At 30.3% G+C, this 13,373-nt stretch overlaps 1 protein-coding gene across 1 annotated transcript; it reads right to left on the reverse strand.

Moving 5' to 3' along the window:
• Nucleotides 1-564: 564 nt before the first annotated feature.
• Nucleotides 565-5,172, reverse strand: LOC102617955 (uncharacterized). Its single transcript, XM_006475332.4, has 7 exons — nucleotides 4,899-5,172; nucleotides 4,625-4,757; nucleotides 4,212-4,315; nucleotides 3,924-4,095; nucleotides 3,626-3,766; nucleotides 3,221-3,464; nucleotides 565-3,110 (listed from the first exon to the last, which is right to left on the reverse strand). The coding sequence occupies exons 1-7, from the start codon at nucleotides 4,928-4,930 to the stop codon at nucleotides 709-711; spliced, it is 3,228 nt and encodes a 1,075-aa protein (XP_006475395.1). The 5' UTR covers nucleotides 4,931-5,172; the 3' UTR covers nucleotides 565-708.
• Nucleotides 5,173-13,373: the final 8,201 nt, after the last annotated feature.

A 13,373-nucleotide genomic window follows, 5' to 3' on the forward strand; every position in this document is an offset into this window, starting at 1 on the left:
AACTTACCTCTGCCAAATGTGGCGCCCAATAACCAACTGGGCTATTATTGGCGGTTAAAGTGAACCTTAACTGAAATAGAATGAGTAATCTCTATTTTGGGATGTTATTGTCTTATTGATCGTTCAAGCTTTTTGAAGTGACTAGTGTTGAATTATCCAATTACAAGTGGTTGCTGAATCATCTCCTGAATCATCTCCTGGTACAAGCTAACATTTTTAGCATAAATCTTCCCACTCACTAATGAGTTAAGCAACTCACAGAACGGAGATCTAAAGCATGAAAAAAGTATGGAGTATATTTCGATCATGTTATCAGATATCAGACAGGATATCGAATTCATGTTCAATGCCGCATTCTTCATCATAACAGCAGAGATTAAGCAAACATCACTGTCAAATAATGTTTTGCACGGAAAAAAAAAAAGAATAACAAAAATTGGGCAAAAACAATAAATTTTATTTTATGATTTGGAAGCAAATGTCATAACAAATGTGAACTCAATTTTGTTTCAATAGAACAGAAAAATCAGAGCATTTCTAGATCAATTATGAGGAACAAGTATATCACAGATCCCATCTAAGTTTTCTGATCTTGTATCATTTAATCAAATTATACACGTGCACATGTAAAAAAAAATGAAAAAAAAAAACCAAACAATAAATTCATATAGAACTACATATACTAAGATGAGAAAATACCAATATTCACTAGCGATCTGTTCGGAGAGACTGCAAGTGGGCAGTTAATGCATCAAAGTCAGGAAGCTTCGGGTGAACATGACTAACTTTCTTATTAGATGGAGTCTGCTCACTTGAACTTGCAGAGTTCAAATTTTCAGTATTTCCTGATGTTACTATCTTACGAAGGGATTTGGATGTTTGTTCCTTTTCGGATGGCTTCAAACGGTCATTGAAAGAAGATCTCTTTGACTCTTGAATTCGCTTATTGGCCGCTTGTTCCTCCAATCTAGGCTGCGCAGCACTTCCTAAACGATCTGAGATCTTACTCCGAGATAAGGGTCTTTGACTGGTTTGGTTACTAAATAAACTCCTTGAAGGGGAATTCCTTTCTTCAACATAGCCTGGACTTACTGATGGCTTTGACAAAATTGTAGCCTTCGAATTAAAACTTCCCTTAGAGTTTGAAGGAGATGCTTTTGTCCTTCGAGATAATCCAGAGTTGAAACGTGCTTTATTCGTTGAAGCCTCTATAGGAAGGTCATCCTCGGAATCACTATTGCTTGAATCAAAATATTTGAACTGGGTTCTTGAGCTTGACCTTTTATTTTCTTCAATACCACCTCTCTTAGTGTAATGCTCTTGGCTGCTAGTAGAAATCTGCCGTGCGTGTTCATCACGTGCATCATCACCATGAGAACCAACATATGCTCCAGCGCTTGGCCTTGTATCTGCTTCTGCCCTCATATCCCTATTGTATGTATCCTGACTGGTAGCCCCAGAATCAACTGAAACATTTACAGTTGCAGAGAGTGATTCTTCAGTCTTGGTGGAAGTATGATCGGTTGTCTCTTTAGATAATAAAGCATTATGTGATGGATTCACTACATATGGCGGATGCTTATAACCTTTATTCCGAAGGCCACCTGTCAACATTGCAAAGTTCAATTCTTTACCACTTTCCGGACTGGAGTCTTTTGAAGTTTCAGTATCTTCCACGGATTTGGCCAGAACATTGTCCCTAACTTCATGGCCCATTGAAAACCTTGAAGGTTGTTGAGACTGCTCATGCTTCCCTTCACCTACCCGGTGACTCTGTGAATATGGGTCATCAAAAGACGAAGACTGTAACCATGGCTTGCTAGGACTCCCATTTTCCTCGTCTACAAAAGAACTGAAGAACCCATGATTCTCACCTTGGGTCATCTCTGAAGTTCTAGAGTAAATATTACCTTCATTTGTATCCTTACTCTTATCTTGCTTAGCCTTGTCCAGCTCCTCTTCACTTTTTGAAATTGGAACATCATAATCATCAAAAGTCGCAGGCAACATCTCATCTGGTTGAGAAGGAACTGTAGAACTTTTCCAACTCTCAGTAAACACAGGATCTGATTGGTGCTCCATGGAGAAGTGGGATCGTGAAATAGGAAGTCTTGGTGACTCATCAATATTTTGCTTCTCCCTCCACGCATTTGTATCAGAAAACATATGAGTAGGTGATTTTCCACTATGGGGTGAAAATTCCAAATATTCATGTCCCTTTTGCTGATGTTGTAGATCAATTTTGGGCTCATCCTCATCTGAAACATAATCATCATAGACCACAGAAGCACTTACAGGAAAATTTGCTTTATTAGAGTTTGTACGGATAACTCCCTCGTTGTTAACAGCAAAAGGGTTCTCATCAGCATCACTTCCTAAACTCCGGTTGTAGTAATTGGATACATCGTGATCATCACTAAATGTGCTTGAACGAGAATAAGAGGCATAATGACTAGATTGGTTTCTGAATTTTGCTTCTTCCAAATCATCAAAACTCTTAGAATCCATACCTTGTAATTTGCCTGCATAATCTACCTCAGATTGACTAGACTGTTCCTTTAAACTAATTTCACTTAAATTGTCCTTCTGCCCTAATTCAGATGAGTTCTTCCGAGAATATCTATCAGCCATTTGGAGATTATTCACAAATGCTGATCCATCAGCAGAAGCTGCAGTGGGCTTCAAGGAAGCTGACTGGCCAGATTTATTGGTACTCTTGAGAGAGTCCCCATGACTATTATCTGCAACTCCTGCCACATCATCTTGCTGATGGTTGTTGAATTGTTCATAATCCATCCTGGAATTCCTTCCATGAAGAATATTTACCGGACCTTTAGCATGATGTTCACTATGCAATGTTGAGTTTGCATATCTACTCAGCTCTTCATCTCTTCTTGTATCAGCCGAGTACTGCCAGGCATTATTCCCACGACTTGAAAGTTCTGCAGCTGCTCTGGCAGCCAAACTTGCTCTTTCAGCAGATTCAGCAGCTGACCGAGCAGCAGCAGCAGCATCCTTGAATTCCATATTCCAGTTTTGGCCACCCATAGAGGAAGCATTCCCATCTCCAGAATATGAATGCCTAAATTCCATCCTTTCAGTACCAGATCCTGCAAGATAGAGCCGACGACAATCATTAAAACTAAAGACTAAAATACATATTCAAATATTAATCTAAATACTAACCAGTAAAACATGTTTCGATGACTGATTCATATACCTGTAGGCATAGACTCCGGATGAAAAGCAGCAGAAAAATTTGTTTTATTGGCACCACTGTCTGTTTGAGAACTAGGAGGTCTTAAGTTGTGTTCGTGAACGTTTGCAGGAGCACCATGAATTTCATTGGTCTTGGTTGGAGCATGGAAAATTGAGTGTCCTTTGTCATCAAGATTAGGTGGAGATTGCACATTCGAAGGGTTCACAAACATTTGACTAGCACTGCTAAAAGTACTAGGCCCATTCTGTCCAAACAAAGTCATTCAAAGGTATGCAGGTTAAGAAATAATTAAACATACACAGAAAATAAGGCCAGTTTGCAATTCAATGTTGGGTTTACTTTAAAGGTCTATCAGAAAGTAATACCAGTCAATAGATGAACCACTATGAGCTGAATTAATCTTACCAGCAAGTCCTCAGAGGGCCTTGAATCTTTCTCTCCGAATGACTTTGGATCCCATTTGATATTATGTTCTTCAGCAATTGCAGTCAGAATTTTAATTTTGGTTGGACCATCAGGTGCTTTGACTGATAATTTCTCAACCAACTACAACAAAAAACAACAATAATAATAAGATTAAAACCAACTAATAACAATAAATCGCTGGCTTGAACAACATCTAACTAGCCCACTTCAGTGAATGACCAAAAAGTTTTTTGCATATTTCAAATATCAATGAATTACATATTCTGAAAGAACGTACCAAGCGACTAACGCCACAATCAGGACGCAGTTCAGCAGCAGCAGATACAAAATCTTTTCCATATTTTGAGGTAAACATTTTACGTACATCCATGAGTTCAGGTATATCAGCACATCTTGGAGATGCAAATATTACACTACAAATAGCTTCCTTCAAGTCGATTGGGCAGTTTCTGGAAAAATAAGATACAGATCAATAAAATGCAGTTTCACACAACAAAAAAATAATAAAATAAAATAAAATAAAATAAATTCCTTAATTGAATGATTTAGTTTGTCTGCAACATACTTCTGTGACTCAACAATTGGCAACCGCGTCACAATAAGTTCACAGTAAATCTCCAGGAGATCATATGCTGCCATCGTGTTCTCTTCCCTGACCACATGTTCCACCTGAAAACACATAATTGGGAATAAATAAATACAACGCCCTATCTCAAGAAAGACACCACAAACAGAGAACCAGTGAATAGGCAAATTAATTTTTACTTCACAAAATAAAAGAAACAGACTCTTAGCCTAATCAAAAAAATAAAAAAATGATTTCAGCAAGATAAAAGCACACATATGTGATCATTTAATTAACTTAAAAACACTTTGTTGAATGCTTAATCACCCCCAGAAAGGAAAAAAACGACGATCATAAATCGAGATTCAGCTGATTTTATATATAATATAAAATAATAAAAGATAAAGGTTTACCCGAATTCTGGCAGTCTGGTCCTGGCCGGACTCCAGCAATTGAGCCAATTCCCTCTTCAGCTGCTTCACCTGCGCTCCTCTTTTATTCTTCAGTAGCTTTATACGCGACGACGCAAGTTTTAAAGACGTTTTGCTGCAATCCACAGGGGAAAAAAAAATTCAATAGATAATTTCATATATAAAACAGTTAATTTAAACAAATGAACGGAAACCGTTCAACAGCCAATTCAACGCCAATTTTTCTAAAAAATTAAAAATAAAAAGGTGGAATTACCATTTTGCAGGCTTGAAACTCCGGTGAAGCATTACGGTTGAAAGTTGACGGAAAAAATTATCACTTTTCTATAATTATTCGATTTTCAGATATTTTCTCTTTTCCTGTTTTCGTAGAAGAATGATAAAGTGGTATGAATTAGTCTTTTTATTTTTTTTCATTTGATAACGAAATTAAGGATCTTAGAGGCGAAGAAAATTTTTAGTCATTTTATTTGAAGTTTCGTCGAAAGCGATGGAATCTAAATCGTGAATAGGGAAAAGGAATGGGGAATGGCTTGACCTGGGAATATGAACATAAAACAAAATTCAGGTATGGAAAGGTACACGGAAACTAATCATGAGACTAACTACTTCATTATCATGATGACTGATTTGCCCTTCTTTGGTCTACGTCTTGGCCGTTCTTGTTATTGTCTTAAGAGTCGGCCAGGGCCTAGAAGGCCGATAAATCTGACAGACAGATTGTTACCGCCTTCACGCCTTACCACACTTGTCATGATTAAAAGTAAAATCAAAACCTTCTCAAAATTTGACTCGACTAATTCATTTTTTCAATTGTAATTAATTTCCCATAAAAAAAATGTAATTAATTTAGAGGTAAACATGTATTGTAAAACAATCAAATTAAAAAATAAATTTCAATACATTATTTTTAAAAAAAATAATAGTTTGTTACATCTCTATCACTTTCATTAATTGACCGTTAGTTGACATATAAAATATTAATTTTATCCTTACTAAATAACTCCTAAAAAAAGTGACATATATTAATTTATAATTTTACCTTACTCTTAGTGTGAAAAATCATATCATTGCCGCCTAATTTTACAATGATAATTAAACGACAATATTACCCTGAAATTGATCTAAATTGCATGATTAGTTGTAAATTAATGAAATTGCAGTAAATTGTTATTCTTAAAAAGTTAATATAGAGAAGTGTTATTTTTCAATAATTCATATAGTGGTTTGTTATTTCACAATACTTACTTACTGTAATGAAAGGATAACAACCCCAAGACTTAATTACAAATTTAGATTTTATTTGATGAAAATATGATTTTGCCCGGACAACATTAGTGTGACATCATCTTTTCACTAACAGTCGTGACAGTACTTTTAAAAAGTTAATTTAATAAAATATTATCATTCAATAATTCGTGCAGTGACTTGTTGTTTTGTAATATTTAGCATGATGAAAGGATAATAAATGTATTAATAAATATATAAAAAAAATATTTTTTAAATCATCATTTACAATTTATTTAGGGAGACTTCAATCCTCCATTTTAAGATTGAAACAAGGGGCCGTCACTTCGACCACTAAGTGCTTAAAAATAACAGTCTTAAATTAATATATCAAATTTTGCATGTACGTACACAACGCATGAAAAAAAACTCTGTTGTGTGATGGTTTAAAAGGTTAGTTGTTAAAACTATTAATCGTAACAAGGAACGTGCTCAGTTTGGAAGTAGAAGACCACATTGGCTCAATTTGCACGAAAGTATATACAAACGACTCTATTGTGTGATGATAACTGATGGAATGGGAGAAAATTTAAAATATATAAGAGGTATCATGTTATCTATATAGAAAATAAATTATGTTATAATACGTGTGTATTTATTTTAAAAAATAATCATGTAAGTGGTGGTTATATTAAATTTAATTACATATATCATGTAATACATCAGATGTATTCTAAAATTTCTCATTTAACGAAGACTAATGTTACAAGTTATTTTTTTTAATGGGAAAATGAGAGTTAATTAAAAGATAAAAAAATATAAAAATGTTATTTTTAATAAGTTGAAATTTTATATTTTTAACTTGATCCTCGTCATTAAAAATGGGGGATATTTTTTTAGAAATTATTTAATTTTAAAATATTAAAAAATGATAGATAGATAATAAAAAATTGATAAATTTTAACTTAAAAAAAACTTGTTGTATACTCTAGAAAGAAAAAAAAATTACGTAAGCCAGTTTTATCACTTCAACTTTGCTACTAAGATTCAATCACTTGGCATAGCAAATTAGCAAGTATAGGATCCACTAAAATTTAATTGAAAAAAAAAATAGTAAGTCTGGTTATGGGACACACTTAATTTGCTAAATGGCAAAATCCAGTAGCGGATCCTACTTTCTCATCCAACTAAAGTAATAGACCTGACCTACACAAAAATCTCTTCTCTAGAAGCCTTTAAAAGTTTAAAAGCTGCTCGTGTGGAGGCCAGGTTGACCCAATCCACACGCTAAAATGCCTTTTATCTGTAAAACGTAACGCTGAACTCGTTTTGCATATGATTTCTTGTGTGATTGTAGTTAACCAAATTCTTACGCGCGTTGGCATTGGGCCAGCCCGCCCTATCCACCCAAGTAAAATATGATCTAATCGAAGAAAGCTAAAAGTGTCGTGACATTGGCGTCTTGACAGTTACATTTATATCACAGTCGCCATCAAGGTTTTTATTATGGGGGAGTCAACCTACTATGCAAGCGCGGCATCTCATACAGCGCTTGCATGGGACCGGTACAACCGGTTTTTAACCGGTTAATAATAAAAATTACATTTTTATTGTTTTTAATGTGAAAAAAGGGAAAAATGTGAAAATTGTAATTAAATGAGATAAAACATTGTAATAATTTTAAATTTATAAATAGCATAAAAACTTATAAAAATACGATAAATATGTCACAAAATAATCATATTCTTTTTTTTATTACATTCTAATATTTATATTACATGTCTCAAGTTTATTTTTTAAATTCCTATTTTTCATTATGATTTATCTAAATTTTTGTTAGTTGTTTCAAATCATTTTTTCACTAGTCTTTTGTTTTATATTTTCACTCTTTTCATTAAATTCTAACTTTTTAAGTGTATATTTCAAGTTTACTTTCATATCCCTACATTCTATCAGAGTTTATCTAATTTTTAATAAGTTATTCCTACTCGTTTTCCCACAACTTTTACGTCTTACAATCCTACTATGTTCATTGAGTTTCAATATTTTAGATAGATGTTACCGGTTCACTTTTTAAATCCCTACTTCGCATTAGAATTTACCAAATTCTTTATAAGTTATTCTAACTTTTAGATTAAGTTCATCAACTCTTATTCTCACTACTTATAAATTCTATATTCCTTTTTTTTAATAAAATTCTAACATTTTGAGTAAAAGTTTCAAGTACATTTTTAGATCTCTACTTCCTGTTAATATTTATCAAATTATTATTAAATTATTCCAATTTCTAGGTTAAGTTCATCAACTCTTCTTCTCATCACTTTTAAGTTCTATATTCCTCTTTCTTTTATTGAATTCCAACATTTTAGGTGAATATTTCAGGTTTATTTTTTTAGATCCCTACTTCTCATTAAAATTTATCAAATTCTTATTAAGTTATTCTAACTTTTAAGTTAAGCTTTTCAACTCTTATTCCCACCATTTTTTGGTTGTTTATTTCTACTCTTTTTATTGAATTCCAATATTTTGAGTGGATGTTTCAAGTTTACTTTCTAGATCCCTACTTCCTATTGAAATTTATCAAATTCTTAGTAACTTGTTCTTACTTTTAGGTTAAGTTCTTTAACTCTTGTTTCCAACACTTTTTGGTTTTATTCATACTCTTTTTATTGAATTTTAATATTTTAGGTGGAAGTTTCAAGTTTACTTTTTGTATTCCTAATTCCAATTGGAATTACTCAAATTCTTCATGAGTTGTTCCCAATTTTGGGTGAGGTTTTTCTTTACACGACTTTTTGATTCTATATTCCTACTCTTTTTATTAAATTCCAATATTTTGAGTGAAAGTTTCAAGTTCAGTTTTTAAATTCCTACTTACCATTGAAATTTATCAAATTCTTGGTAAGTCCTGTACAATTTTTAGGTTAAGTTCGTCAACTCTTTTTCCATTATTTTTTGGTTATATATTCCATCTTTTTTTTAATGAATTCCAATATTTTTTTGTAGAAGTTTCAAGTTTATTTTTTAGATTTCAATTTCCGTTGAAAATTATCAAACTATCATTTAGTAGTTTCAATTTTTAGGTTGACTCTCCCACTTTTTTCCCACCATTTTTTGGTTCTATATGCCTATATTTTTTTTATTGAATTCCAACATTTAGGTGAATGTTTCAAGTTCATTTTTTAGATTTCTATTTCTTATTGAAATTTATCAAATCATTGGTAAATCATCCCAACTTTTAAATTAAGTTCTTCAACTCTTATTTTCATCATTTTTTTGTTTCATTTTTCAATTGTATTCACTGCATACCAAAATTCTTGATAGTTGTTCGAGTCTCCTTTTATTATAGTAAATGATTATGGCATTGAGTTAAATTATGTGTGACCCCCCTTTTATTTTTACAAATATCAACTTACAATATAATTTTGAAAAATAAAAAATAAAGTCTATTTTTGAACTATTTTTATATTATTAAACTATCACAACCAATTTTTATAAGTTACAAAAATTAAAACCAGAGCTAAAATATCTTTATTTATTCAATATCAAAATTCATTACTTCAGGAGATATGATCATGAATTTTATCACCATTTCTTCTATACAAATTCCTATTATTTTTATTAAGTTTCAACATTTTGTATAAATATTCCAAGTTGATAGATCTGTATGCAATTTATAAAATTCTTATCAAACCATTCCAACTTTTTTAGTTGACTCTTCTACTTTTGTTTTAATAATTTGTTTTTTCTATATTCCTAATCCTTTTATTGGATTCCAACATTTAAGTGGATATTTCAAGCTTATTTTTAGATCTATACTTATTCCTTTTCTTAAATTTATCATTTACTTTAAATTTTTTTCTTTTGAATTCATATAAAAAATTTTCCAGTCTATTTTCTTTTCAAAATAGTTTCATTACTTTCTTATCAGTTTAACCAAAAATTCACGTTATTATTAGTATTATCAGTATATTTATATTTTTTTATTTGTACTATTACTACTACATTTGTTTTTACTATTACTACGAATATCATCATCACCATCATCATACGTTTGAGATTTATAGTTAAATGTAATAAGAATATATGTATATGCCCTATACTACTTTTGAACTATTATTAGACTACTAAAATATTAATAGCATTTTCATTGCACAATTTATTTATATGAGTTACAAAACTTAAGAACTAGCGCTGAAATAACCTTTTTTTTTAATTTGATATATGTGTTCATTATTTTAGGAGATTTGATCATCTATACTTAAGTATTGACTTTGTACATATTTATGCTCATTTATCATTTAAAAATATGTAATTAGTTAACAACATTTTTTTCTTTTTGTTTACAATGAGCATATTCTTTTTTTAAGTATGTATGTCTTCTAAAAAATATGTATATAGAGTTCAATTTACAAAATAAATTCTTTAAATTTTCACGACTTAGCGAGAATCTTTTATAAAGCTTATTTCAACTAAAATGATATTAAGATAACAGAACACTATAGTAATAATATTTATCGATATGATTAATTTATTAATCTATTATTTCCTTCTAACACCCACAAAATTATTTCCCCGCGGCCTCCTTCATTCTTCATTTTTTTCATCATTCTTAACTTTTTCTTGTTTCAATTATAATTTTAAAACGGCCTTTTTTTTAACCACTTGATCAGATTTCTTGTTCTTAATTTTGTTTATACTTAACTTTTGATCTTTTTCACTTTATGTATGATATACTCAATTATACTTTTTCATTATTGTTACTATCATAATAATGATAGTAATACTAATATTAGCAGATTTGATCCAACTTTTGACATCATAATTATGCTCATTTATCATGTAAATAGGTAAAATTAACTACCAACATTTTTTGAATAATAAGAATCCTAGTATAAATCTTAAAAATGCAAAATAACCATACCCTTCAACAAAGTTAATAATTTTTTTAGTAAAAGTGTTATCACCTTTATTTTTGTGAAAAATCCATAATTTTGCTATACAAAATAAAGAGTTGCAACTGAAATCACATTCAAATCAACAAATCCAATTAAGCACTTGACGCTATCAATGCATAATTAATCGATTAACTTTATCAATTAGAGAGTTCAACCAGTACTTTCATATCAGGTAAAGTCAAGGATAAAATCCTCACCAGCAAAAGTCAAGAGAAAAAAAGCAAATTTGGCAACCTTGGCAGCTGAATTGCAATTGTTACCACATCCATACTCTGAATATTTCAAGAGGAACAACGCAATAGGAAATAACAAGATAATTTATACGCTGACTTGTAGAATACCGAATGGCCTTGAAAAGAAAAAGAAATCATATCATGACAATAAATTACCAACTATCGCTAAACTTATATGTGGAGTAGCTAAAATTATATATGAATTCAAGACTGAGGAAATTTTGGAAACATATATGCTGAGTAAAATCTTAAGAATTAAGATTTACTGACACCAATTTTCAAAAAGGTTATTAAGTAAATGAATTTGCATTATAAACATCATAAATATTCATCACCAAAGAAAACTCAAAGGGAGAAATGAAGGAAATAATTAATTGAAAAGACCGGTTAGTAAAATAAAGATTTGTGTATGTACCTGTGTAGGGAATGCAAATCATCTTGTACGTGTTGGTGTCATATTTAATGAGGTAAAAATAATTTTTTAAAAAAATTACCAACTATTAAAATTAACTTTTAACTTTAAAAATCACTTTTGAATATCTCAAAAGTAATTCCAAACTGACCCTTAGTTACATATATTCAAAAAAATTTCCTTGACATACATCCGCACATGCATATAATTAGTTGAAAATATTATTTTTTTAATTAACAATGAGTAACATTTTCTTATTACATAATTTTTGAATTTCCAAATATTTTTTTTTATTTTCATGACACAAAGCAAAAATTATCTTAATAGCTAGAGAAAATTTAAAAAATGAAAAAGAAAATATATTTGGGCTCTATGTGACTTAGTTTATAAGTGTTCTCCATTTGCACTAAACATTAACTTTGTTCCACTACACCAAATTATTCAATCCCAAGTTCTTTGAGATCTAGTAAGAAAGATTAAGGATCTTGAAAAAACCTGTAACTGAAAATAAGGACATTACTCATACGATCATGAATTGCACCAAATTTGGCTTAAAAGTAAAAAATAAAATAGACAATAAGAAGAAGCAATCACAAGATCCCAAACAGGTAATTTTCAAACCACATCCATTTTGTTGAGATGTGGATAAAAGTGTGATTTTCACCACTAATTTTATTATTCCTATGGGATAACAACAGCATTTGGAATAAGTTCAAAAAAAAAAATTGCTAAATGAGTTTTCATTTATGCACTTTTTTTAACCTGCCTAAATGAAACCTAATTCTTTAAAATTATTTTAATATAATTATAATAATAGGACTTTTATAAATTTATTAAAATTAAAATTTAGTTGAATGCCAAAATAAAATTATATTAAACATATTTCATGCCACATAAGATTATATGGGTCTTACTAAGTTACATAATCTATAACTTACATCAACCTAAAATTAATTTTTTTAATGACTCAATTGTTGCTTGTTAAACAACTAAAAGGTTATAGAAAACTAATTTTGGATCAATTTTTTTATTATTTATCACATCATCTACTAATTTTGGATCAATTGTAAGTTACAATTAATGTAACTTAGCAGTTGCGAAGATTATAATAAATTCAAGGCATATAAATAAAAATATATTTACACGCTATACTTCTCTTGAATAGTACAAAATTAGGAAGTTTCAAAAATCTTAAATTTAGTGAAGTGGACTCTCCTTCATTTGAAAATGGGAGATTAGAGAATATATCTAATAGTTAAAAGAATATCTAAAAGGGCGATGACGATAATTGATAATACATATCATAATTGAATTTAGATTAAATGATTATATTTGTGAGCAAAGATAATTATTAAAAGGGTCCAGCTAAGTTGGATTAGTTCCACTGTAAAACATTTCTAATGACCGTACGATTATTGAGATAAATATTAAATATGCACTTATTGTTATGATTTAACAATCATCATCAGTGCTTCACCATGGAACTAATCAAACTTAGTTACTACCTTATTAAAAACATAATAATAAAGCTTATAGAGTTCAAATTCACTATTTGTATCATTAATTATGTGTTAGCATAATTAATTATCATGTGCAAGTGTTAGCTAACTTTGTTATTTATTATTTATGTGCTAATTTTATAACCTCTATCAATGAGTGACTTGTCATTAAGGATACAAACTATGTAAAGTGTAATATTACTCTTGATAGTATTTATTTGTGCAAAATAATGGGTACAATGTTTAAGCCCCACTCACATTGATTGGGAGGAAATTAGGTTGCTGTTAGATTATAATAAAAATAAATTAGCTACAATAATTTTGAGTGTTCTTATAACATTAATCACAATTCCATATCTCTAATATTTATTATGTAATAAAAAATCAAGGCTACTTGAAATA

Source organism: Citrus sinensis, chromosome 1, assembly GCF_022201045.2.
Source record: "Citrus sinensis cultivar Valencia sweet orange chromosome 1, DVS_A1.0, whole genome shotgun sequence".
NCBI classification, from domain to species: Eukaryota; Viridiplantae; Streptophyta; class Magnoliopsida; order Sapindales; family Rutaceae; genus Citrus; species Citrus sinensis.